Source organism: Tauraco erythrolophus, chromosome 4, assembly GCF_009769465.1.
Source record: "Tauraco erythrolophus isolate bTauEry1 chromosome 4, bTauEry1.pri, whole genome shotgun sequence".
In the NCBI taxonomy this organism is placed as follows: domain Eukaryota; kingdom Metazoa; phylum Chordata; class Aves; order Musophagiformes; family Musophagidae; genus Tauraco; species Tauraco erythrolophus.
This window is the reverse complement of record NC_141468.1, coordinates 12,707,715-12,735,338: the sequence shown is the minus strand read 5'-3', so window position 1 is coordinate 12,735,338 and position 27,624 is coordinate 12,707,715. Positions and strand designations below refer to the sequence as shown.

At 37.7% G+C, this 27,624-nt stretch overlaps 1 protein-coding gene across 1 annotated transcript; it reads right to left on the bottom strand.

Moving 5' to 3' along the window:
• On the bottom strand, window positions 1-25,896 carry GNAT3 (G protein subunit alpha transducin 3). The gene is made up of 8 exons (XM_009986021.1): window positions 25,779-25,896; window positions 19,004-19,046; window positions 13,897-14,038; window positions 10,318-10,475; window positions 6,261-6,389; window positions 1,855-1,984; window positions 1,497-1,650; window positions 1-191 (listed from the first exon to the last, which is right to left on the bottom strand). Exons 1-8 carry the CDS (start codon window positions 25,894-25,896, stop codon window positions 1-3), a joined length of 1,065 nt encoding a protein of 354 aa, XP_009984323.1.
• Between the last annotated feature and the right edge of the window lie 1,728 nt (window positions 25,897-27,624).

The window sequence follows — 27,624 nt, the reverse complement described above, 5'->3', positions numbered from 1 at the left end:
CTAGAAAAGCCCGCAGTCTTTCAGATTTTCTTTGATTATTATGTCTGTGACTGCATCAAATACAAACTTGACATTCTGAGTGTCGGTGGCACATGTCAGGTGAGAATATATCTCTTTGTCTTCTTTCCTTATGTTCAAATCTAGGAATTGTTTCTTGATGTAATTTCCAGCATCTTCAAATGTGTTTAGTCCTAATGGAGATAACAGTAAAAGAAAGAGAAGACACGTTTCACACAAGATTTTTTTTTTTTTAAAGGGAATTAACTTCATGCATTAGGTATGGAAATTTTGTATCTATACTACCCATCAAAATTTAAATTTCAATGACTGACCAGAAGCCCTCATTCTGAAGTTAAATGCTCCTGAGTAAGTCAATGTGAAATAGCTAAGGACCTTAGAGAGAGAGCAGAAAGTGAGAGAAACAGAAGAAAAAAGAAAAGAGCGTAAACTCAAAGGGAATCAAGTAGGTAGCAGACAAAATTAGTGGGAAATACAAAAATTAAGCGAGAAAGAAATGAAGAAGGAAAAAGGGAAAAAATCCAGATGTTTATGTATTCAATCGTAATTTCTTCACGCAGCTTTTCTGCCTTTCAGTAGTACTCCTTTAGAGCAACAGCAGGTGTGAACACTGGTACTGCAGACTTGCTGTAGATCCAGAGCAGGATGGGATTCCTGGAGGCAGGCTGCTGCTAAGAGCCCTCACTGGCTCTGGTCCTGTCTGAAGCCTCAGGTAGTGTAAAATGGTGTAGCTCCACTGACTCCAGCACGTAATGTTTGAGTATCCCAGTGTAGCACTGAGCAATTTTGGGTTGCTGTGTTGATGTGTCCTAAGCAAGTGAGTGAAGGAGCTGGCTTTCAGGAAGCACACAGAACCCATCTTCTAATAATAACATTTCTTTAAATATGTTTTATTCTGGACACTCTCTATCACAAGTACGTCAGGTTAATACTAAAATTCTGACAGCTTTTGGTTTTTCTCTGTCGCTTTCTGACCCAGCTTCATATATTCTCTTTCATCAGCTTGGAACAGCTGCTGTTTTCTATTTCCAGTAGACACTACTGTGACATATAAAAAGAGGCAGACTTCCTTTATGGAACAGTTTTTCAAAATAGGGACAAAAAAACAGATTCAGTTGGGGTTTTTTTCAGTGTATATGAGTTATAAGTCACCCACTTGTACTGAAATACTAACTGGGTTCATGATATCACGCTTCAGCCATCCAAAACTTCTGTTTTTCTCAGCTTCCTCTACCACCAATGGAGAAAAATAAGCATCTCCAGAGAGAGAAAATCGCACCCCAGGATGAACATCATGAGTTGGTGAGATGAAGTGGATTCTAGCCATGCCTGTCCTGTACCATTCTTTTGAGAGAAAGACTAGATGCTTAGATAAGATGCTTAATATTTAAAAGGTTATATACAGGTGACCTAACTCTTTAATGCATGGTCTGCACTAGTCAGCTGAATGTATTTTCTTCTGAAAACCTCAAACTTACCATTATACTCAGGAAAGCAGATATTCAGATGAACTTTTGCTATTTTCTCTTGAAAGAGGTCTTTTTTGTTTAGAAACAGCACGATGGAAGTGGCTGCAAAGCATTTGTGGTTGCAGATGCTGTTGAACAGCTGAAGGCTTTCATGCATTCTGTTCTGTTGAGATGCAAAAGGTGACCATGAAAGACTGACAAATCTCATCCTCATATATCATTTTTACTGTAATGCTCTTTACTGGCAAGAACCAGTACAGCATCATAGCCCTTAAATGGTTATCAGGGAACAGGAATAGTTCTGATAGGCCATCAGAGAGTACATTAAAACTGCAGCAAAAAGGGCTGTTTGTCTCTTCTGACTCACCACTTCTTTATCTTCCACCAGAACCATGTCATAGGCACTGAGTGCAGCACAGAATATGATGCAAGTAACGCCCTCAAAGCAATGAATCCACTTTTTTCTCTCTGATCGCTGTCCACCCACATCAAACATCCTTTGCAGAAAAAAAAAAATATATATACAATGTAAAGCACTAACTAGTAAGGATGTAAGTCATGCTATTAACGCATAAAGTGCAACTAGACATGAATGACAGTCAAATATCCAACTTTTTCAAATAATAGTCCATTCTATCCCAACGTATCAAGGAGTACTATCTACTACTTATGGCTTTAGAGTGGGCATAAAGTGAAATAAAAAGGCTTGAATACCTGCATATAGGAAATATATTTGGTACTTTCAGGTGGCACTCCCTGTTGAGGAAGTGGGGCTCTGTGTAAGAGCTCAGTGCAGCACTAAGCCCTGCAAGCAAGGATTTATTCAGGACAGAGTTCATCCATTGACAAAAGACCCTCAAATCCACAATCATTTGTTACTTCATAGTTTTGCCTGTAGCGAACTGACACATTGATCGATAAGGCAAATGACTGGAAGCCAGTCGCAGGTTGACCCACTGGTTATGTTTAATTGGCTGGTGTCGATCTATATTTAGTCATCTGCTCATTGTCCTGGTGAGGTCACTTAGCTAGCTGTGTAACCTGTAGCATGTGCCTATGTGGGGGCGTCTCTGTCTCGTCAATCTCATTAATTGCTGTTTAAGTGAGAAGAAATCCCTTCATTTGTAGAGAGCAAAATGTAGGACTGTCCTCCTCTGGGTTAATTTTTTTTGATCTTTGCCAGAAATGACCACCTTTGGGTAGAGTCATATGAAATGTTTATGAACTCTTTATCCTGGGTCCAAAACCAACAGAGCAAACCTAGCTGGGATCTATTTAGGACAGTAGTTAGGGCCCAACTGAGATGAAGCTGTCATCAAAGCTACCATTTTTCTGCTTAGCACTAGCTTTCAAAATTCCCACTTGTATTTACAGTTCTTCAGTGATAAGGGATAGGACTTTCTTTTCACTGTTTTTCTGACATAGAAGGCATGCAACTTGAACATTTTTCAAATGCATTGGAAAGGAGAAAAAAACATGTAAAAAATCAAATCTATCCTACTCTTACTTTTTCTGTTTCCTTGTGTGCATGATGACTTATCACTGTGCTGCCTGTTATCGAACTTAAAACTGAAAACCTAATCCCTTCCTTCAAGAAAATGCACTAGAACTTACTCTCTGGATGTATTTCTCACAGTATCTGAAAATTAAACACAACTCAATTTTTATAGCAATGAGAAAATTGGGATTCAGTATGAAAAAATCATGTCAGTAATGAGCAGAGCAAGAATAATTTGTTACTGAAACACCATTTTTTGAAGTATATTGATTCTCTGTTTTCTTCACCGTCAGCAATGCAGCTGATGGAAACAAAGGTTATTGTTCATCATTTTCATCCTGCTTAAAAGAAATTAAACCTTTCCCAATGCTCATGATGAACTGTTTCTGCAGCTGAGGAGTAATTAGAGAAAATTATTTTTTTCTAGTACATTTCATCTCATTGTCTGATCATTGAGTGTCTATAAATGTGATTTATTAGGAAATCAGGAAGCTGTTGTGGAGCAAGATTTTGGTAACAGTAATGCCATTCTTCCAAGCATATCTTCACTGAGTTCAGTGGCTTACTGAAGCGTGAGGTCAGTATGACTTTTTCCTGTGATTAGTGCACAAAAGTCACCTGCTGTACATGTCTTCCTTGATTTGTGATATGTAATTCTGAAATCAGGGTTATGGGCGGGGAAAAAAAAGCTTTAAAATTTAGTCTGCAGTAAAGTTTCAAAAGCATACATAATCGTTTGAATCTGTATTCACTTCCTGCAAGCTTTTTGCATATGGCTCTGTGAATATTCATGAGAAGTCTGTTAAAATAGGACAAGGTCAAGGCCAGAGGCAATGCTTATTGGCAGTGTTTGTTGTACTAACCTTAGTTTGCTTAGCTCTTCTCATGTCACCCCAGAACTTAACATATGCACATGCAAAACTAAAGTCCCTCTGTGAGTGGTAGAAAATGTATTTTGAGATGATCTCTTTCTTGTACCAAGACAGTCAAAGTTAGTCTTGAAATCTCTATATTTTCCCAGGACTGCTCTTGGAAAACAGCTACAGATATGAGACTAGCTGTATATTCATTTGTCCTAATGGTACACATAGTGAGACCTGAATACTAAAATAAAACTTGCCTGTTTTCAGTCAAACTCTTCCTAGCACATCAATGGAAATGACAGCAGGAGAGGACCTATGAAGATCACTTTCTTTTAAAAATATTTAAGTATGTTCTGAGCTCTGGAAATCGAATTCAACGTTAGTGAAATAAATTGAAGAGCACAAGAAAGCTGGATTACACTAAACCAGCAAAGTAACCCCTAAGAAGACAGTAAATAAAAAGAGATGTTTTCAGTCCAACTGTAATTCAGTTCCCTGGAGCAATACTAGAATTTAGACTTTTTCTGCCCAGATTCAAAATGTTTTCTGCCTCTTTCAGTTCAGAAGAGGGACAAGTGTTTAGTGAAGGAGGCATCTGTTCATGTTTTGTTTTTATCCATGTGCAGCTTGTGACCCCAAGCCTCATTTAAGTACATCAACTGAAACTCACTCTGAATGTGGAAGTGTTCCTCTCTTTATAGATGTTCCTCTGGTACTTATCAAGCTAAGTGCGGAGTGATCAGGATCCCCCAGCTGTCTTGCATTGCTCTGGCAATGCAAAATAGCGATAAGTGGCTGGTTAAAATGGATTTATAGCTGCTCTGCACTCCTATAGCAGCTCAAAACCCTTGGACTGTTTTGTAGCGATTGTACCACATCTACAAGCCTTCTAAATACCTCCAGGGATGATGACTCAACCACTTCCTTGGGCAGCCTGTTCCTATGCTTGACAACTCTTTTGCCTGGTATTACTCAAATGCCTAAAACCACTAATGAATTTACTAATGTAACACTACAGCGATGCATAGCAGAGAGGCTAAACACATTGAGGTTTGTGTTTGTGGTGGCATTAGGAACCTTCTTCTTGTCTACAGACACTCAGGTGACTTAATTCTCAATTGTGCTGGTTTTCAGTTGGACCTAGACACTGATTCTGATATTCATTATAATACATAATAATTATAATATATTATAATATTAATCAGGACTGGTAACATTCATGTCAAAGAGGGTTTGCACTCTGATGATTTCTTTCTCCATCCCAATTTTATTTCTTACATAAAATATGATTGTAACTGAAGGTGCTCAGATTTCCAGTGTACAAAGCTGTCTGGAAATATGTTGATCAGAGAAAAAGAAGATGATGTCTATGACATTGCACCATAGCATTTGTGTGTAAGTGCTGAACTTTCATGAGTGATCAGTGTATTAATAAGTGATAATAATTTGTTTGTAGGGCATGTACTTCAGAATCTTGTTTTGTATATGTAATCTCTTTTGTGTCAAAGCATCTGTGTGGTAGCATAAATGGTTTGAGGGATGTTTAATTGCCACATGAGGAAAAAAAAAGAAGACCAATGAAAAATGAAAAAGTTATAATCCTAGTGCTTTATACATCTGTCTTTCCTTACTGACAGTTTCTTGTCTAGACTACATTCCTCAATATCCATCCCAGTCTTTAAACTAAAAATTAAATGGAATTCAGTCCACAGAGAAAACAATTATAGAACACTGAAACTATCATAATTCATTCAAATACATTTTTATGTGGAATTAAATGTTTTTAATTGGTTCACCAAGCATAACGAAATCTTGAGTATCTGGAAGTGCCAATTATTTTCAGTCATATTTCTCAGATACATTAGTTTCAAGATTTTTTTCTGAGCATTTTGCTTTTCATCTTAAATGAGCATGAAGGCATGCATGCTAGTACTGGAATTTCCCATGGGATGGAAATTATTATTTTTTTGCCAACTGTAATGCATTCCAGTGTTAAGAGCAGTTATTTCCATTCTCAAAAGAAGAGAGTGAAAGGTTGAGAGTGCATGCAGATTAGTAGTCATCAAATGTTTTGCATGCTGTTAAGAACATTTAGGTAGGCAAATTTCATAAATGTCACAAGCAATTATTCAAATGGCAGGATACAAATAATGCTTTTTAGACACTTACATATGTAAAAATGTCCTTTTAGAACCTGATATTCTGAGATCTCTTAATAATGGTCCATTATATGCTTAAAGTTGGAGTACTGGTACTAAAATATCTTGCTTTTTTGGCTGTTTCAAAATATTAAATGAGTGGATTCAAGGATATCACAATGGGATTACCAATATTATAATAGGTCAATACTTTTGAAAGAAAATACTTGAGGAAGATAAAACCATAGAAAACTGTCAAATCTGGCTTTCATACCTGAAGTTCAAATCCTTGAAGGAAAACTGGGTCTCTATAATCCCGGTTGTTTTCACTCGGGAGTGCAAAACATCTTGCTCACTAGGCACATAATCTGGCCTTGCCAACCGATCCAAATCATTGAGGTAACTAAGGAGAGTAAAAAGAAATTGTGATCGGTGAGTTCAAAAGGTGAAATGAATGTTACACAATCACTTCATATTGAGCCGCTTTTAAATATTTTGCGTAAATTACACATTTAAATACAATAATATTGGTTTTCATACAACCTAGAGCCACAATCCAGAGCCTTTCTTTTTTTTTTTTTTCTTTTTTCTCTCTCTCTATAGAATTGTGATTTAGTTACATATAATAAACCTCTTTCTAAGAATTTCAGTTCAGGAAAGTCCCTACTTTCCTCAGGGATGCTAAAAACCCACCTTGTCAGGAAAGAGGTTTTGGGCGTTTGCTTTCAGCAAGTGGAAATTGCCACCAAAGGGGAAGAACCGCAAGCATCTTTCAGAAGCTGGTTGACTAGAAGTTATCGCAGCCTATCAGACCTGTTGTAACAGTATCTACCTTCTTAAGTGAAAAGGGAGGCATAATGTTTTGGAGGAATTCACATTTAGGGGCTGTTTTCCCAGAAGACCTATCAGTTTACAAGAAGAAGGTACATGATAATTTTAAAAATATAGTTTTTAATCAAAACTAGGAGCTTCAATGAAGCTGAGGACTCTCTAGGTTAGTATTCTCACAACCCTCTGGAAAAGAGTGGATTATCTGGTTTTGTGTCTGGCATATAGAGATAAAATCTGCATGAAACAAGAATCCAAACCAGATCTTGGAAGCTTGTTCTTGTCCTACAACCCACCCTTCTCCTGTCTCTTCCAGGGGCATGCAGCTTTCTTGAAATGGCTGGACAGAGCCTATGAATTGTACTGCCTGGTCCAGGAATCTGTGTAAAGAGGTTATGAGTTGACAAAAAGAAAAGAAGAGGTGATGTCTGGGTAGCTTCCTACCTTTTAACCAATATTCAAATAAAGAACAAGGCCAAAAGCAAGAAACCATGTGCAATTTTTCAAATTGAAGCATTTTCGAACTTTTGCTGCCCCAGTGGGCACCTTTCCATTTGTAGCCTGTAGTTTCTGACAAGTAAAACAGTGTCCCTAATGTTTATTAGACTTCATGCCTTTTTTTACCTTGTCTAACACAAAGTCTGCCCAGTATGAAGTTCTGCTGTTCAGTTTAACCAGACAACTACCAAAACAAACCTCACAGCTCATCATCCCTGTCTGCAATATTGAATACATCTGTAATAAATAAGATAAAATAAAATAAATTCTAATAAAGCTAGAAACTGCATATGGAGATTTGTAAATATGCTTGGAAAAGGGATTTTCTTATTTTAAGTTGGATAGACTGAATCCACTCAGCAAGGAGTGCCGAACCTGGTCTGAGCAATTCAATGTTTTCTCATTATTTGAGTCCAGGAAAAAACAATGTGTTGTTTTTTTTTAAAAAAAAATGCAATGCAGCTCTGGTTCTCTGAGTAGGGCCTGAGGGAAACTCAGCTCACCTTTGTGGAAGGCAGAAACAAAAGGCATTTTGCAATTTATAAAGCATATAAGCACTAAAATAAACTCTTATATATAAAACTCATCATAAAGACCTGATAGTTCTTAGTCACAAATACCTAAATTCAATTCAACACAGCCAATTGTAATTGCATAAAAAATTAGACCAAGTTAATTATCTAGTTAATGGAGAAAGAGAGGCATCTTCACATTCTTCATAGAGCAATAGGCAGATCCAAGGGGACACTCTGCAGGCCGGCTTGCCACTGGCAAACTAGTAGGTTAGACTAAATGCCTGATATTTCTTTGGCTTGAATTAAGTGAAAGGAATCCTACCCTGAGAGGCAAATGACAAAGCAAGCAAGAAGCGCCGTGTACTGCTGGTAGCTATGCAACGACCTTTAAGGTCACAATTTATAATCCTGATTTTGCCCCTTCCTTATCCGTCACTCCATCTTAAAACAGGATTAATTCCATACAGGTGAGTCTAAGGAAGAAATTCCAGCCAAATTTAACACACAGGGGATTTTCTATTATTCAGAAGATCTCATATTTTTCAATTAAAACACGCAGAGGAAAGGCAGTGATCAAATTTCATTAGCACAAATTACTAATGAAAAGAGTCAGAGAACATAACCTCAGAAAGTCAGAGTTTACACAGAATAAATCAATACTCTGTGTAGGAGCTGATTCACAGGAGCTAAGAAACAGGGTTTTGGTTTTAAAGGAAATTGAAATGTAGCGTTAGAGATGGTTGAACTACTTTAGCTGGTTTTGAACTGGTCATTAGAAGCCCAGCAGCAAGGGCAAAAATTAAGTTGATTTAAATGACTCAGAGCCAAAGGCTAGTTTTTTGGAAGCATCAGGTACCGAAAGATTAAGAGAGAGGATTAGCAGGATTTTTGAAAGTGTTCAAGCAGATGAAAAACATATCACTGTTCTTTTTAATGTGACTCTAGCAGCAAGTAATGATTATTGGCTCCTTTACAGTCTGTACTTGCTCCCGTAAATACTGAAACCTATTGCAGGTGAAAACATGACACAGCCCGTGACACTGAGAGAGAATTACTTTAGACTGTCGGATCTTCTTTTTAGGCAACAAAACCTAATCTGCCAGGCATAGTATACACACTATAGCTGGTAGTACATATTTTTCTGCATTAGTTTTTCGGTATTTTTTGTTGGGTTTTGTTTGTTTGTTTGTTTGTTTTTTATTTCAAGAAGTGTTTTTTCCTTTTAATTATGTCGACTGATGTGTTATAGGATTTTAGTGCTGGAAACTGTCAGAAAGGATGTGTCAGGAAAGACAAGATTGCTCTGTACTATTCCTATAGAAATATACGGCTGCCATAAAGTACTGCCAAATCAGGCACAAATCAACACAGACAATATTTTCTGTGTTTTAGGTATCTTTCAGAAAGGTCATCTTTCTTTCTTTGAAGATACAAAGAGGTGAATAATTTTTCATATTTTCATGGTATATCCCTTCTAGTGAGCTATTACTGCCTTCAGATTGCCTGGCTCCTGGCCCAGCCTCTGATCATGTCTTTCACTGCTTAGCAGAAGGACACCCCACACCTTCTGAGGTTTCACCCTGCAGGTGCCCTATAGCCTGCAGGAGGAGCTCCAGGAGCAGAGAAACCTTCAGCCTCAACTCTTGAAAGACGGACCTCGGCTGTAACAACCCTCTGCCCCAGGTCTAGAGTCAGACTTTTGCACTCCAGGAAATGTCTGACCCAGGTGACACCTCCTTTCTTTGTCTTGTATGAGCTTAGGGAGAAAACAGCAGAGCAGGACCACTACTGCCTGCAAAAACAGCTGTAGAAGCAACCAAACCAGGGACTCCTGAGAAGTCTAAATTTACCTAATCTAGATGTACCCAGCTGAATGGTGTCCCTTCGTGGAGTCAGAGGGGAGCAGCTCTAGTCCCTGCTTATCTGCCTGCCACATCCCAGGCCACAGAAAGGGAACTGGGGCCATCAGGTTGGAGAGCGGCTGTAGCAGCACTGGCCAAGACCAGCTGGATACTGAGATGATAACAGCCCAGGGAACACCCCTCCATGCAGCCAGATTGGTTTAGAGGAAAGTTTTCATAATTCTCTCCAAACTTACATTTAGCAGATTGAAATGTATAGATTCGAAGTACAACTCTAGGTAAAACCTAAACTGTTTCAATTCACCTTTTCCCTCATTTTGTCAATCTTAGAACTACCTAGAAAGAGAATAGACATATTTTTTTTTCCACAATTTAAACGAACTCACAGAAACAGGTTTTTCCTTGTTTTCGCTTGTTTCCTTCAGTTAACTGTGATCTTTAAAGTTCTTTCCAACACAAACTATTCTATGATTCTACAATTCTAAACATTAGCGAAAAACCTAATTCTTTTTCAGGTTAATGAGCAATAATTTTGCAGGCTATTCTGCACTTGAGGAAGAGCTCTTGTTGCAAGCCACCCATTATGGTGATAGCCAACTGCGCAGCACTTGCAACGGGTGTCACCTACTAGGCTGCCGAATCATTGAGCTGGTACTCCGCTGCCCTTGCAAAGCAGGCCTGGGTCCCGCCATCGCTCCACAGTTGTTTGATGAGTTTCACCAATTCAGAAGACATGTCGCCATCCTCCAGAGTTGTTGCCATGGCACACAGTTTCCTTTCGTCTTCCTAAAAAGAAATTTCAGTAAATATTGTGCAAGCACACTGTGCACCTCCACCTCCTTTGAAGATGTGCTTGGTTTGCAATGAGTTGCAGATGCGAAATTTCTCATTTTTACCGATTTTTCCAGGTAGCTGTACTTGCTTATGCATGTAAGCATCCTTTTACAAGCTCACTTCCCTTTAGTTAGTGCCAAGGTTAGACTTAAATAGTGATACACAGAGTTTTCCTCTTTTTATTGTTTTTTATGTTCACATAAGAGCTCAGTTCCATCTTACATCCACAGATGTTCACAATAGGTCCAACTTGGAAGGAGGGCTTTTATTGTAAAAGAGAGTAGTGGAGTACCAAACACTAAATTATAAAGGATATTTAAAGCTTGAACATACCATATGAAAGCATACATATATCTAAATACATTTTTTAGTATATTTGGAAGAAAAAAGTTCTAGCTTTAGGCCACAGTGAGAAATGTGACAAAGTGAATGTAACTAGTGAATGTATTTCCTCTCTCTATATTTTTTTTATTTAGCGAAGAAGAAATCTATAGCTAAATAAAATCTCAAATATTTAGAATGTATTATTATGCAATTTCTTCCTTTGCAGTCAATCCAAAAAGACTTCAAGTAACCTACTACATTAGAAATATTTATTTTCAGTGGTGAAAAGCTCAGGAATGCACTGTAAATAAAAAGCATGATTAAAATAGGGTTATTTGATACACTGTCACAGCAGTGGATAATTATAGAATATAATTCCTTCCTAGCCATATAAGTAGACAACTGGAGTGACTTGCAGTCAATAGTTGCAAAAGTAGAAATGCATTCTGACAGACACTGTTTTGGCAGGGAATATGTTTTATTCAAAAATAGAAAACATCTTGACAATAATTTGTAACAAATTTATTTTAGGAATGTACTATATGTTTAAATAGAAATTGCAGTTTATGGAAACTGTCAAAGTCAGAGACTGATCAAAAATAAAACACTGCAGGTTTTCTAAAATATTGGAGAAACTGAGCTAACATGGATAAAAAGAAAAAAAAAAGGAGGAACTAACCACTACAGAATTGCTTTAATTTGAAAGAGGAAGGAGGACAGCCTTGCAATTACCCTTCTACATTAACAAAATCAACCCTGTTCTACACTCCCATCATCTTGCTCAGTGCTGGGTACGGCGGAACTGAGTCACGCTTTCTCGTATGCCCCTCACTTCTCTCCAGGGCTGCTCTCCAGTGTGTGCACTTGTTCAGCTTCAAGATAAGAGTTGGAATGTTCTTCCCTTTGAGAAATCATATATCATTTAATGATTACAGCTATCCTCCTACAAGGTTGGACTCGTTGGTTGAATAGCCCACAATGAGAAGCCTTGAGCTCAGAGCCTCCAGTGCATCGTAAATGTTCATTGACTATTATGCAAAAGGTGGCAACTGTGGATTTTGGTGCTTAGGTAAAAAAGGTTGATAGTCATAACTCTGGTTTATATAATGTTTTATTTCTCTTTGGCATTTAGACAGACCTCAGATGATTTTCATACTAAAAATAGATTGCAATGGTGCTTTAGGAAGAAAAAAACGCCTCTATTACCTTGTGGTGTTTGAAATTACATGCTGAAGTACTTTCAGGACCACTTCGAGGTATTTGCAGTCAGTCCTGGAACATGGATGAACCCATTGCTTTCAGGCCCAAGATAAGCCCAGTCTTTGGCCTAAATTAGTTTAAGCAGCTAAATCTGGACCAGAATACAGCAAGAATAAAGTCCAGCTGAAATCAAAGCTTGTATCAAAACAACTCAAGCTTATAGATGGCTTATGATTTTACAGAAAATGTAAGCTAAGTTTGGTTTTGGAAGAAATGGCAATGTTTAGTGGAGAATCAAACAAATGTGATCAAAATTTCTATTTTCTTTGAAACTCACATCCAGGTTTCTTTTATGTCATTCTAGGGGAAAAGAAGGCAGGCATTGCAAATATTTTATACAGATTTCTTCAACTGTATTCCTAGAGGCCTATTCTGCCAAAGACAGTAAGAGTGGGCTTACTGTACTATAAATGATGAACTTACAATAGCTGTATTTTCTGCATTCTTTATATATAATGCTAAGAAATGAACTGGGTTATTTAACAAAAATTTCAATTCTCGGTTCCCCAGGCTGTGCAATCCCTGGAAAATAATGTCTATGAAACTGGCAAAGACGACAGATAGTGAGTGAACAGGTATAAAGCTCTCAGAAGGTTTGGTAGGACTGAGAAAAGAAGCTGAAGTACTGGGGCAAATTACAGATTATAGACAGAAAACAGAGTCTGGACCTGGTAGTGGATATTACAGGCTGAACCAGGACCTGTGGCCAGGTACTGCAAGGTTCGGTAGATGAGTCCTTACACAGTACACGTGTCTATCATAATTGAGGAGACTGGGCCAAATTGCAGCACGTTCACATGGACCTATTTTCTGTGTGCTGCTTTTGGGCACCATTATGTTTGTTTGAATGACTTGCATTCATGGACTCTTAAAAGAATACAAGAGGAAAACTTCTAGTTTCTATTTCGTCAAATGACCATATGAGCTTTAGTAACCTCTGAAGCGTTTGTTTGTCATTTTTTAGGTCAAAGTACCACATGTCATTGTGAGGAAATGTAGACTTCTGGAACAAAAAAGCTCTTTCAGATAGGCAGATGTAATTCCCTCCAAGATAAAGCTCTAGGGAGCAAGTAGAATTCGCCAAAACTGGAACCAGCTGATTGTGACAGGCCTTTGAGAAATTCTAAGCAAGGTCTGAATTACAGGCAATAGACTAAATCATTGCACTGAGAAAAAAGAGATGTATTTTTTCCTTTATTTCTGTCCCTGAAAATTCAACATGATTGCCAGAAGGTAGCAGATCTTCTTACTGTGACTCTTCCTCTATGTGTTTGTGCATAGGATTGCTAATTGTGTCAGGAACGTCAGATTCCACTTCTCTGCAGTGGCAATGCGCCAGTGCTGCTTCTGTACAACGGGGAGGACTCTGCTCCAGGAGCAATGCCAAACTGAAATATTCCCAGCATGTCTAGATGACCCTTCCTTACATGGCTCGGCCCCAAGATTTGTTTGTAAAAGGGAAATATTTATTATGTTTCTCAATAGCAATAAATAAGTGACTAAGCAGCTAAGAAAAAGTCTTTTTTTTTCTTTCTTATGTCTTTGTAAGTTGAACTTTTCTTTTGTAACAAACTAAATGGCAGTTTATGCAAAGGTTAACCCTCAGGCATCAGCCTTGAGAGAATGAAAATAAGTAAGGAAATCTTGTTATGCATATAACTCAAGCAGTACTTAGTTTCCACTATCATAAAGAAAATATTGAACTCTCTTTTTTCTACTAGTCTCTCTTATTATATTGTAAAAAATTGTGTTCTAATGCCTATTTCAAGAGAAAGAGTGTCATACTCACAATTCTAGCTGGGTTTTCATAACTTATTCCTAACTTAGTCATTGCTTTCACGATAGACAGGATAGACTGCACTGCGTTGCTGTAAATGACAGGTCTGAACTCCATGCGTTCCTGGTAGGTGAAACCGTCTTTATGGATGATCCTGGTGCAAATACAGAAAACAAAAGGTTTCTTTTCAAAAGAAAGAAAATCGTGAAAAGTCGGATCAGGTGTTTTTGTGATCAGTGTGAGAAAGAGCTGAATCCATCTTGGAGAAGCGTTTATCAATGGCTGATCTGCCTATTCTGCTGGAACAGGTTAACAGCAGTTTCTGCAGCTATATGAGGTTAAATTTATGAGGCTAGGTTTTGACTCCTCAATCTGAGCAAATATGTATTGGTTTTTTGCCTTGCAAATCAATATAAGATAGCATATGAATCCATTCCTCTGGATACAGGGCAAGTTGCATAGCTGGAGTAGATCCCAAATAGTTAGTCCTGGGCTCTCACATTGCTTGTTTAGGCATTCTCATTTTTAACCTGAATCTTACCTAAAATAATTGCAAATATATTTTCACACTGTGAGACACTTCCTCAAGAAAACAAACAAATAAACAAAATCTTTAATATTTCTTTGTACATCATTTACAACCTCTAGTTATTGAAAAGTGTTACTGTTATCTATAGGCTTCGGGGACATACCTATTACTCCAAAGGATTTTCCCTGTATTCCAGAGGACAAAGAACCTTAGCAGTCAAATTCAATTAATCTAATTCTGAGAGAGGGATTATAATCTCCTATTCCTCCTTGACTGGCCAATGGCATGTGGTTAACATTCTCCAAAATCGGTATGCAGATTATATCATAACTCAGAGACATCTTTTTCCATGAGTTAAGAAAAGGGATGAAAACTTCATCCATTTTGGTGTAGCATAATTTCAATGAACAGGCAGCAAACTGCTTTGACTGCTGCTGGAACCAAGGCTCTATTCTTCCTCACCTCAGATGTTCAGAGATGAAGGCCAGGCTATTAAATAAATAATTTCTGGGGTTTGGGGTTTGTATTTTCACCTTCTCTCTTGCCAGAGATACAGTCTGGACAGAGCTATGGAAACATAAAAGGGTGATGTGAAAGGATCTGACACGTTATCCCAGAATAAGTACAGGAGTGTGTCTTGGGGAGACTTTCCCTTCATGGGAGAAGTCAGCTCTGTCAGGAAACAGTTCACTCACACACACGTACAAAACCCAATCACAATTGAATGTGTCTTAACATCTCTGTGACTTGTGGATGGCAGAAAATTAAAAAGTCACTTTCTTGTGTCTGTAGATGTAGGGTCTGTGGGAAAAAAGAGTTCTCTAAATGTTTCCCCCATCACTTCTCGATCAGTCAAATCTATAAACTCTGTTTTGAAGCTTTGTTTTTTTGAATGTTGTTTTCAGCATGAATTCAAACAAATCTGCAAGATTCAAAGAAATCCTCTTGTACTTGAGAGAAAGATACAGGGGAGCTGTGATATGCATTCTGGTATACTAGTGAACCTTTTTTTTTTGCCATCCTCTGAAATATCTATGTATCCCTGTGTCAACACAGGGATTTCAACGGAATAATAAGAATTGTTCAGAGAGGAGGCTTATTCACTTGGAGTAGTCTATTGTAGTTCCACGATAGTGCACTGAATAGTCTGGATTGTTGCTTGGGCAAAACAGGACATTGCTTAAATGTCCTGTATGTGAAGTGCCATGGAGCCCAGAGCTCCCCACTGGTGTAAGTGGCCTCCTTCGATGGCTCAGATCACCTTTAACAAGAAGTCGTTTCAGCTGCCATCGCTGTTGAACCCTGCACTGGTACTTAAGCATATTCTTCTCATTACCAAGTCTTCTCTTACCGTCACCATCTGCACAGCTTTTCTATAAATAATGGGATGAAATATGTAGAAACTCAAACTCAATGATGTACATGAACTTGGTTTAAATAATTTGTGTGCTTCACCGCAGTGGCCACAGCAAGATTTCTGGGTAAGATATCTTGCCTGTGGCTATACAAAAATCTGGGATAAGTGAGAAGGAAAGGCCCTAGCACAGTCCACAAATGGCTATTTTATGTTTTCATGCTTTCCCTTTGAAGAACAAAGGACGGAAGAAAATATCAGATTCTGTAATAAAACTAGGTTATGTAATTACAGAAAGAAAACCTGGTTTTGTTTGAGGCTTTTCATGTTTGTTTTGTTTTGTTGTTGTGTTTTAAAAAAATAATGTATTTAAGTCCTCTGGCAGAGGGTATGTTAGCCAGCCTCATAAATCAGTAGTGAATTTTGCTGCTATTATTCAAGATCTGCCCTTCTTAAGGAAAGATTGTAAAATAGGTTGACATCTTGTATGACCAGAAGAGGTATTTTGTTCCCTGATCTTCCTTGAAAAATAATATTTAAAAAATAAATGCAGGATGGTGAAGGCATGAGGTGTTAAGCTACCGATCATAATATCTGAATTATATTCCTATTGGAGGAGAAAAGTTAGTCTCCTGGTTTTTTTCATGCAAGCACATCTTCATACTAGATAGGTGGAGTTGATTCCGTCTCAACAGGCATGATGAGTTACCATGTGTTTTTTTTCCTTCTTTTCATTCTCTGAATTATTCATAGTAGGTTTGTACTGCTAACTTAGAGCATAGTGGAGAAATACTCAACTTGATTTTGAAGAAGTTATAACACACATTGGAAATGATCTAGTCAGAAACACAGAGCTCCAGAGAACCTTTTTTTTATCCCCCTTTTTTAGTTATCCCTCATAACCATTGTAGGCTTTCAGGGCCTTGCAGCATATCTACATTTTGAGCATCAGAAGATATTGTGCAAAGCTTAGTGGCAGCATTTAACTTTGACTGAAATCTTCAGTCTGGAAAGAATGAGGTTTATGAATTAGAAAATTACATTTATAAGAGTAAAATTACCCTGATTTTGGTGGAAAATTGTATTTTCAGGAAAATTATTTCTTTTGTAAGCAACTATCAGTCTTCTCTAGAAAATGTTATGCTTTGCTGAAAAAAAAAACCCTGAAAAATTTCCATTTAAAAAAAAAGTCCTTGGTTGTGACAGAAAGTTGACATTTTGTATGAAAAATTATAATTTCATGAACAGTTTTCTTGTAATATAATTCATATTTGTGATCAGGTTGACAGCTCATAAATGCACAGTGGTTTAAAGATAACTCTCAGCTTTGTAGTTTTTTCCCCCTCCTCGATGCCTTTACGAGTTATCGTCCTTCTTAAAGAGCTCAATTCAGAGGAACATCTTTAACCTGCCTCTACCTGGGGAAGCTTTCAGCGCAATATATTTCAATTATTTGTTGAATAGGGAGAGTCTCCTGATTGGAACTCAAAACAGAAAAAAAATTATCTGACATTTAACAGGAACAAAAAAATTAGCAAAGTGTTTGAGGGATGTTTCTGAATCTCTTATTACAAAACGAGCTTTTTAAATAGTAAAAAAATTACTCTTATGACATAAAATTTTTTACTTCACTCTTTATTGGTGAAGATATGAGATAGTTAGGAGAACTTAAATTTGAAATAGTATTACCGATTTTGTAAAAGAGCCTGCTTGATTTTTACACAGGAAGGGATCAGTGCTTAGAAAGTTGAGTCATGTCTAAACAGTTGCAGTTCCTGTGTAATTGTTTTCTACATTTAGACAGGTCTGGGAAGCAGACCTGGACACTGTCTATGAAAATAAAGCTAGATACAACAGCAATATTTTAGCAGGTTATACAAGGAAGGATTTTTGTTGCCTGTGTAAGCATGATCTCTCAAACTCAGGTGGATTATCTATTTAAAGCAGAGACATGATGAGTATTTTGGCTACCCTTAAAAGAACAACATGACTTAATTCATTTTTAGCCTGTTTTGCTATATGTGAAGATATTGTGATAATAAATTGTAAATGGACACACACACACAAATTTGACCTTCCTCTGAAGCCAGGGGAAATGAAGCCACTGACTTCAATCTGTGTGGCACCATGTGCACTTTGAAGAAACATCTACAATTACTCTTGCTGTAGATTTATGGTGCAGTCACAAGATCTTCCTTACCAGATACTCAGTCCAAATTTCAACAGGGATTTCTGCATTTGAGCTTATATAGCTTGTTTTTTCCCAGCTTGATTACTATATGAAAACTTTTTGGGGTGATACTTTCCTTGCTAAAAGCAATTCTCATGACTGCCCCTACTCATGCTAGATAGATGATGGGTAGCAGCTGCTCACTGTGTAGGCTGGCAGCTAAATATGTTCTCACCTGGCCTTTGGGAGACCTGAGCACAATCTTTCTGACCACTGGCAGGAGCTGGAATAATGCTATGGAGATCAAGAATGATCAACAGAGCACAGTTTGGAAAAAACACCTAAACAAACAAGACTTTGCACTATTAAACAATATTTTCTCTTGCAATACAGTGAAATCATATTAAATTGATAGGTGCCAAATTAAAATTGAACAAAGGGAGCTGATTCACATCATACGTAATTAAACTGTGGAACTACTCACTATGCAATATTGTGGAGGTTGTTACTTTACATTAGTTCGAAAGAAATTCAGGAGAAACATAAGCATGAATTATCTGAGGGCTATTAAACGCAGCGATGCCGTCTCTGGTTCAGGATGGTGCCTGAGTCACAGATTATCAGATATTATCAGGGCATCCAGTGCAAGTGTTCCTGTGCATTTGCTTGTCTGCTCTGACGATCTTCTGGAAACATCCTTCATTAGCTATTGCAAGAGATGGGAAACTAGGCTAGGTGGATCTGCTGTGGCTGGTTGTCTGATACATTCATGTTCTCACTACCGTACTGTAACTCCCACCAAAGCTAATGAGGAAGCAAGCTTCTCTGGTCTTCAGCAAGGAGATGGACCAGAGCATGATTTGATCAGACAGATTTGATTACCAATCCAGCTGTGTGTCTCAGTCACTTTGTGGTTTTCTTTATGTTGTTGAAGGAGAACTTGATTTGAATGATTTTTTTTTACATTTTATTCAAATAAGCATAAATATTGTAATAAGACATTAGCTAGATAGCTTATACTGCAAATACCAAATTCAACAACTGATGTGAATATTCATATACTTACTTCATTTGCTTTACAATAGTGCTCTTTCCTGACTCTCCAGCACCTGCACAAGGGAAATATTGAGAAGACATGATTGATAGATGAATAAGTAGCAAGGATTAAAAATAACTCTCTGGAACACAGAATTTTCTATCTATGAAGAGACATGCTGATGTTTTAGAACCCAATTGTACTAACTATAACCCTTCCTAGGTCCATTCAAACTTAAAAAGAATGAAATCTTGATAAAAGTACTAATTCTGAAAAAAGAAGGGGACATTTGACAATAAAGGAACATTCAGTCAATTAAGAGAAAAATATAGACTCTTTATCAAGGAAATAAAATATGGGTCACATTTTGATTTCATCTCTGGCAGATGGAGAGAAAGACATGAACAAATTACAGCTTCTGACAGCATCTTATACATTACATAGTTTGTAGCTGTGCCTTTAATATGTGTCATGACCTTTTGTAAGCCAAAAGAGCAAGTTCCACGCTCTTTAGCCAGACTCTTTGAGCAACTGGAAAAACAGTGTGGAGACTTCCATGTGGTCTAGCTCATGATGCAGAGGCAGCACATGAGCAAATGTCTTGACTGGTGTTTTGTCAGTTCCTCTTCCAGTTCTTCTTCTGTGAAGTAGTGTGACTGGAAGTGGGAAACCTGCAACAGACCCAGCTTGGGGATGATTCTGCAGGAGATCTCCATAGCTGACGGGGAGGTACCGGCATTTGCCTGTGCAGCCAGTTGCAGAACTAAGGCATAGTTTTGGTCAGATTATGTACCATCAGTTTGCCCTTTTTATCTCACACAAAGTGAGTAATCACAATGCAAACTTTCTCAGTTGGAAATCAGTGCCAGTAACTATCATCTGAACTTCTGTCAGTGAGAGTGGTGAGGCATGGCAAGAACTGCCAAACAAGAGCCAGATTTTGAAAGCACCTGCAGAGAGTACTTAATTTTGTCTGTGAATCCATGGGACAGGATTCATCACTGCTTTTCTCTTTGCAAATTATCATTTACCTCACTGGACAGTGTCAAATACTTTTGACAAAAGAGAAAATCTGGGGCATAACTATTTTAGCTGAGGGCTTCTCAGTGAATGGAACAGACCAATTACAGACTTTCCAAACAGATTTTGTAAAGCTAATAACATTTAAATGACAGGAATTAATTTACTCAAATGAATCACAACAGACAGTAAACCATATGCAAAGCATTTTCTACAGCCCGTGATGTGAACAGCAGAAAGCGCGAGAGAAAAACGAGCCTATGCAAAATGGGCTGATGCTGCCATCTGCCATGGTTTGGAAAAAATGCAAATTTGCCATCGATCATTTATTATCGATGCCCTTCATCGATTTATTATCTTCAATGCCCTTCTGAAGAACTTGGTAAAGCCCTGTCGGCAAGATGGCATTTGCTGCACTTTTTGTAGGGAAGGGAGCAGGCTGTGCTGAAAATTCCTACATTCACCTCATGGAAAGATGCCAGGAAACATAATATAGAAATGAACCTCTCTTTCAGATCTGAAAGGCAAAGTTAAAATAGAGCGGGAGGCATAATTTATATCTTTTGGGTGCATTTTTCTACCTCTGCTCATCTGTAATTTATGATCCAGTAATGCCTTTATCTATACAAATAGATGACTCAGACTTTGGCTTCACTCCGGAGTATTGTGATAGTTGTAGCAGCATTTGCACCCCAGGCAACCAGTCAGAAACAATTTACTTTGCACCTGCTTCCTTTCTTCCTCACCCTTCCTGTGCAGCCTGCTCCTCTGGCCATGGCTCTGGGGTGGGAAAGCAGGGACAGGGCTGCGGGTTTCTCCCCACTGTAGTAGCCTTCGGCTGATAGAAACAGCAGCAAGAGTACACCGTGATAGCCCTGATGGGACTGCACAGGGATCTGAAGGTGGATTCCCTTTAGAAGGCAGTGAAAAGGTCAATTATAATCGAGCCAAGATTTTCTGAATGAAAGCTGAGAACTTGAGCCAAACTTAGTCCTGTCCTGAAGCTGGGAAGTTAAATTGGCTTTTGAAAAAACTCTCTGTCACTGTGAAGATTTATAGCTTGTCCTGATAGGGACCAAGGATAATATGCCATAGCCTGCATTTTGTATTTCACATATTTAAGATCTCACTTTTTCAAATTTACCTCTGTTTTCTCTACCTCTATTTGGATGCCAAATTTCCTTGACAGGGATGGAGGCATAGAAAATAAAGGCACAGAAATCTCGGTCAATGCTTAAAACTCTGGCCCTGCTCCTGGGAGCTGAAAGATGTCTCCACTGCTAGTGAGGTCAACGGAAGTTTGCTCCCTTACTTCCTCCTAGAGATCACATTCACCATGCCCTGGGACATGCTGCATCCACCTTCGGCACGGTGCTGTACACACAGCAGGCTGGCAGACTGTAACTTGCCTCCCTTCTTGCTTTGGATATTTCAAACTGCACCTTTCATGTCCCAAGCCCATTATGTTTCTGGGCATGCTGGGGCTGCAGAGGAGCCCCACAAAGTGCTGTGCAGAGTGGCTGCGGGCACCCAGCTGCAAAAGAACCACCCTCCAGCAGCGTGACGTGAACTGCCTCGCTGCTCTGTGGCTGCCTGGCTTCTCCCCTGCAGCCCACCAAGGCATCCAGATAGTGCAGAAATAGAGAAATAGAGAAAAAAATGGAGGCAGCTTGAAAGCCGGTGAGAACCTCTCAGATTCAAAGGAGAACAGATCACAGGACCTGAGCTGTGACTTGGCATTACTGGTTTTCTAAGTAGAATTTGCTTGAATAGTTGTGGAAACTGGGGAGAGTACAAGCTCCTTTCAAGGTTAGCATCCGCTGAGCTGTTGAAGAAGGGTTTTTTTAGATATTAAGCTGCTTTTGTGTCTCACAGCAAGAGTTATTGTCTCTTTACAGTTATTATTTTTGTGAAAGTAGAAGGTTTGGTTTAGAAAAATTTCCAGAAGTAAAGGTAAGAAAATTGAAAAACCTACTGCCTGAATATTTTCTTTGAAACCTGTCACAAAAGCCACTGATGATGACATAAACCAGCAAAAAGCAGGAAAAGAAAAATCTTCAAATTAAAATCAGAAAAGATTTCACACCTTTGCCATGTCTGTGCCATTCAGGGCTCTGGGAACTGTGAACTAGACTGGAAATTATTTCTTTCTGGTCCTTTTACCAAATTGAGCAAACTTGGGAAAAAGAAACTAGAGAAAAGATCTAAAATATTCTATCTAACCCTCTTGTGGGAATAAGGTCCTTAAATGCTGACCCATCCCCCAGAAAAGAAAATGTGTGTATTCCACTGAACAGGACTATTGGGCCATCTTTGTGCTCAAAGTTTCCTTCCAGTGCAGGCGTTAATTACAGGAACTTAATACTGACTGCAGTACTACAGTAACTAATTAACTTAGTTGATTTTAAATGTCTATACTATAAGCTTCTACATTCAGCCTACTTATCAGAGACCTCTTGTAGTCAATGGAGAAAAATAAACATAAACAGAGAGAGAAAAATAAACAGAAAAAGAAAACTAAACCAAACAAACAGATAAACAAACAGCTTCAAATTTTGTCACCCTGAAGCAGATGTTTAAATTAAATTGAGTTACTCATGCCCCAAAAATAAGTATTTCTCAGTAAAGTGAGCTGAGGATGACGAACTCAAATGAGGGTGAGTTTTGTCCTGCCACTGAAAACTGTAGACAATGAGGCCATGGAGTAATACTTTGAAAAGAAATAAATTCAAAGTGTAATGATTATTTAAGCTGAAGCTAAGTTCTTATTTGTGTGAAACATCACTGTGCGCATTGGCTGTTTTGGTCATGTTTCAAATGTGTGCTGCACTTTGGGCACAAATAAATTGCAAGTGAGCCTCCTATGAAGTATATGAACTGCGTGAGATATGGTAGGCAAGGTATGGCCCTGATAAAAGGAAATAAAATTTTCACCTTGGAGTTTGTTCCAGACTTATATAAAACAATGTGGGTTTTGAAGTTTAAATATGTAGAGGCCAGGTTTGTGGACAAGGTGGGGGGACAGGCTGGCCTTGACAACATAGGAACACCTGGCACAGAGGACTTAACCCTCCTGGCTCCTGGTAAACCTGGGAAGAATAGTAGAAAGTGGCACAACTTTCCATCTCCCTCAATTCATATGTGCACTCTTTATGTGCATGTCATATAAACTGGAAATTATCACCTCAACACAGATGTGTTTGCCCAGACCATGGAACTTGACATAAACTGTTGTGGTGTCTTTGGTTTCTGGATATAATTTCATTTTTATAAAGGGACTTATTGTAGGAAGCAGAGAGACCAGACTAGATATCAAATAATCCTCTCAGAAAATGGTCAGAATACATTTTTGTTGTTTTTTTTTTTTTTTAACATTTTAAGAGTCAGAGCATAATGATCACATTGAAAAACTTATGATATACATACCCCTTTTTTTCTGAGTATTTTCTATCCATCTGCCTACTGCAAAAGAAACAGTGGTGACATCTGATCTGTAATACAGAGGCAGCATATGGTCTGAATAAACAGAAACCTAGGACTAGGGTAGGACTAGGATCGCTGGCTTGAATGGAGCTGCCTTTGATTTCTGAAGTGCAAAACTTGAATCATTTCTCAGATCCATACCTCAGAGGTATGGAAAGATAACAGACTTAGATCTGAACATAGTAGATTTAGTCCTCTCCTGTCTGGCTGTTTCACTGGTTAACTATGAAAGGGGCTATGTGGTGCCCCTCATACATGTTGCTTCAGTGGTTGTGATTCCAGGTGTTCAAGAGCCATTTTCACTGTAGCTGTGCAATAGGCTCAAAACAGACTCATATTTTATTCACCTCTTGCTTTTTTAAGAATAAGAAAATTTAAGCTAAGTCTAATTATTTTTTTTCTAACATGTTTTTTTTTTACCAAGTCCTTGACTTCTTGTGGTTTTACATAACAGTTCCCAGGAGAAAAAAAATCTTCCAAAACATTACCCACTGACAAATTTGTATCTTTATCATGTGACATGAATAAAGGAAAATATTATAGAAATATGCACTATAAAGAAGACTTCAGCAAATGTAGTTCAGATTCTGATGATCATCTTGTCCCATGAAAAGAGTGCTTGTAGAGTTGATGAAACTGAAATCTGTTCAGATTTGAAATCAATGAACTAGAAGTCTTTTTCACATAGCTTGCAATTAATCTCAAAGTATTTTACTAAAGTTATCTTGAGAATATGATATTAATAGTGTCAGAAAAAGACTGATTGTATACACTGAAGTTCTTAATACTAGATACATAGATGTGTTCTGGGAGGGGTGATTTAGTTTATGTCCTAGTGTAAGACAGCCTCTGGTGCTACTGCTAAGACTTGAAGACTTGAAGGCGAAAATATATCATGAAACTATAATGAAACTTCTTATCTTACAAATTCCTCTTGATCCTATAGATTCCTCTTAAAGGATTTCTTATATCTTCCTCATGTATCAGTGTTGGATAAGGTCAGACAGGATGCTGGAGTAGGTGGACCCTGGTTCTAACTCAATATGCCAATTCCTTTTTGTAAGCGTATACAGAAAGCATTGGAACTTTATGAAAGTTTAAATGAAAATATTATGCTGTTTTCTAACCAACTCAAGCTTTTATCAGTAGAGGCAATATTTTGAATTAATGTGGCACAGAAAATCTTCATATTCTCCACTAGACTGAAAAGCTTTGTAAACCACAATCTGAATACTGATGGTACATGAAGTATATCAAACTGGTACTTTCCTTTTATTGTTCAAGAAATCTGCATGGTTGTGTTTTTCTCTTATTTCTTTATTAATAGTAATAATTATATTCTCAGCAGGTATAAATAGACTTTTTGCATAAGATATACAAAACAACAGTTAAGCTGATTTACTTTATGGAAGGGATCTGGCTAAGTCTGAAGAAATGTCGGTTTAAAAGCTTTCATAATCATTGTGGTTACAATGAAGAAAAAATAACATTTCAATGATCAAAGGTTGTTTTTCCGTTCATTTGGTGAAACCAATGTAAACTCTCATAGTAGACATTGTCCTGTTAGAAAAAAAATATCAATATGATAGCAGTGTTAATCATGCTCTTGGACATTTCTTGTAGGCTATGCAGTACCGTGGTAAAAAAGAGAGAAGAATAAAGCTATATCAACAAAAAAAAAAATGGTTTTACTAAACCTGCTCGCTGTTAATAAATTGATCATAGTGTAGATTAGAAGTAGTAGTCTGTGAAAATGTTTATCTGCATTCATTTCATTACCTTCCATTTCACTCTCTACAGTATCATTTTTATACATTGAAAAAAGCCCTCTGAGTCACTTCCCGCTTCTGTAAATAATGAAGTGCAACAGTTTGGAAAACAAACAATATCAATACCTTGTGCCACCTGTGGATTTTCTATGTAACCAGTTATCTCACTTAATCCTGCAAATAAATGCATATAGATCAATGGGGAAAAAAAAAGTAACCGTGCTACAATCTGTGTAAGTAAGCGTCATAACATTTATTCTAACAGTAGGTACTCATTTCTCAAATCTATTCAAAATCAAGAATTTTTGATATTTAAAACCGAATACATGCAGTGACATGGCCATTTCCACTCTGTTGCTCGTGATTTAATTTGTTGCTTCATGAGTGTTCACAACATTTTGTGTCTGTATTACGAGATTGTCTTCATCAAATAAAAGAGTGAGAAGTGGAAAATTTACTGTACCGAAATCTAATTCCAGAGCAAAATAATCCCTCTATGGAAAAACAATATGAACAATTTGTATTCTATTTACCCAACAGTAGTAGTTTGACTGTCCTGGCTTCCCTCTCTGCATCTGCCTGGAGTTTCTTTTCCAGTTCTCTGGATCTCCTGGCCGACTCCTTGCTCTCAGAACTGGCTCCACTGCCCATCTTGAGGTATTAAAAATCCTCTGTTTGTCCAGTGGATTTGCTTCTTATGAGAGTAGTTGCTTTAATTCAGAAGGACAACAGCCTGTGCTTCAAGAAAATTTAAAAATCCCATTCAACCTCTGTGTTCAGCCTTCAAATCAAACGGTCTCTTTTCACCTGCCACATGATCTGGAAATGCTACAGCCAAGGATTTATATAGGGAAATAAAAACGTACTGCTATGATGTCATAGAATTAAAATGATCTATTCAAGACCAAAACCACGGTCTGGATAGATCTCTGTCCTTCTTCAGACAGGTTCCAGCTTCACATGCTTCAAAGAAATGTGTGGAATGTCTTGAAACAATAAAATTGAGAAGGAAAGGAAAAAATTTTCAGCTTGTGAGGCATTGTTGGTGCCCTGAAGCAAAAAAAAAAGTTTATATGTCTTTGAAGCATTTGCATAATTTATTTTTAATCTTTCTCAGTAGCATAGCTCTAAATATTTGTATTCTTTATATTAAAATGAAAGAATTTGGATTTATCTAGTTGTCATATTTTATTTTGAATTACTTATTAACATGAAGAATGTTTGCTGCATTTTCATATTATGGCAAATGCATTAATTTTCTTGTAACGGTAATGGGTAATTTACTACAATTTGTAACATCTTTGGGATACTTTTGTGTAGCCATTCCTTGATAAATGTCATAGTTCTTTCCATTTTTGTATGATGCTATCAGCAGTTACCAGTTTTGGCTGAAAGCCGTCACAACTTTTTTGTGCAAGGATGAACATAGGTCAGATTTTCCCCACAGGTGTAATAATTTCATATTAATTATTTTGTAATGCAATAGTAATATAGAAATATTTTATGCAATGTGGTGGAAATATTACTTGGCCTGTAGTGTCAGCAGTATATTGAGAAAATGTACTCTCCTGTAATATTGTGGTAGTGGGGAAGAGTAGAACTACTGTCAGGACTAAAAGATCCAAAATAATTTATTTTTGGTCCTTTCTCTTCAAATTAAGAATTTCAAAAAAATAAATCTTATTAGTGTGCAATACTATAACTAATTGTAATATTACACTTATTCACTTTATAAAGTATTTCAATTATATAAAACATACAAACATAAAAATTGTATTGCAATTTTGGAACTATTGACTAGTAATAGTCAATAACACTCTGATTTTACAGTATGTAAGCTTATAAGGTTTAGCCTGGAAATAATGTTCAAGGGAAATATATGCACACAGGTCAGTTTCAGTGATGTTAGACGTATTTTTAGGTCAGAAGATGAATAAGGAAGAGGGCCGGAGGCAAAGCATTTAACTCATCCTGTCCTATAGAAAAGGAACTTTCCTGTAGCAGAAGTAGGTGGACCCCAGATGTAACAGGAAGGCAACTGGCACTGGATTGGGAAGATGGGAATGAGAAGAATAAAGGTCAGCAGTGGTACGAACGAGTTCTGTGCCATTAGAGACAGAGAGAGCTGTCTTCTGAGAAACGACAGGTCCTTTGCTGTTCTCATCCCAATTCAAGGCGAGTGTCTTCTCAGATTTCAAATTGAGACCACATACAGCAATAAAGATCTGAAGTTGTGCTTTTTCAGTATGTGCTTCTCAATCAGTGGAGCAGGAAGCCTTGTTTTCAGTCTCCTTGCACTGCTTTGCCAGAGATGAACGATTGGACTTGTTAACAGCTGAATTTTTGCATGTACATTTACAATGCAAGAAAATACTGTTT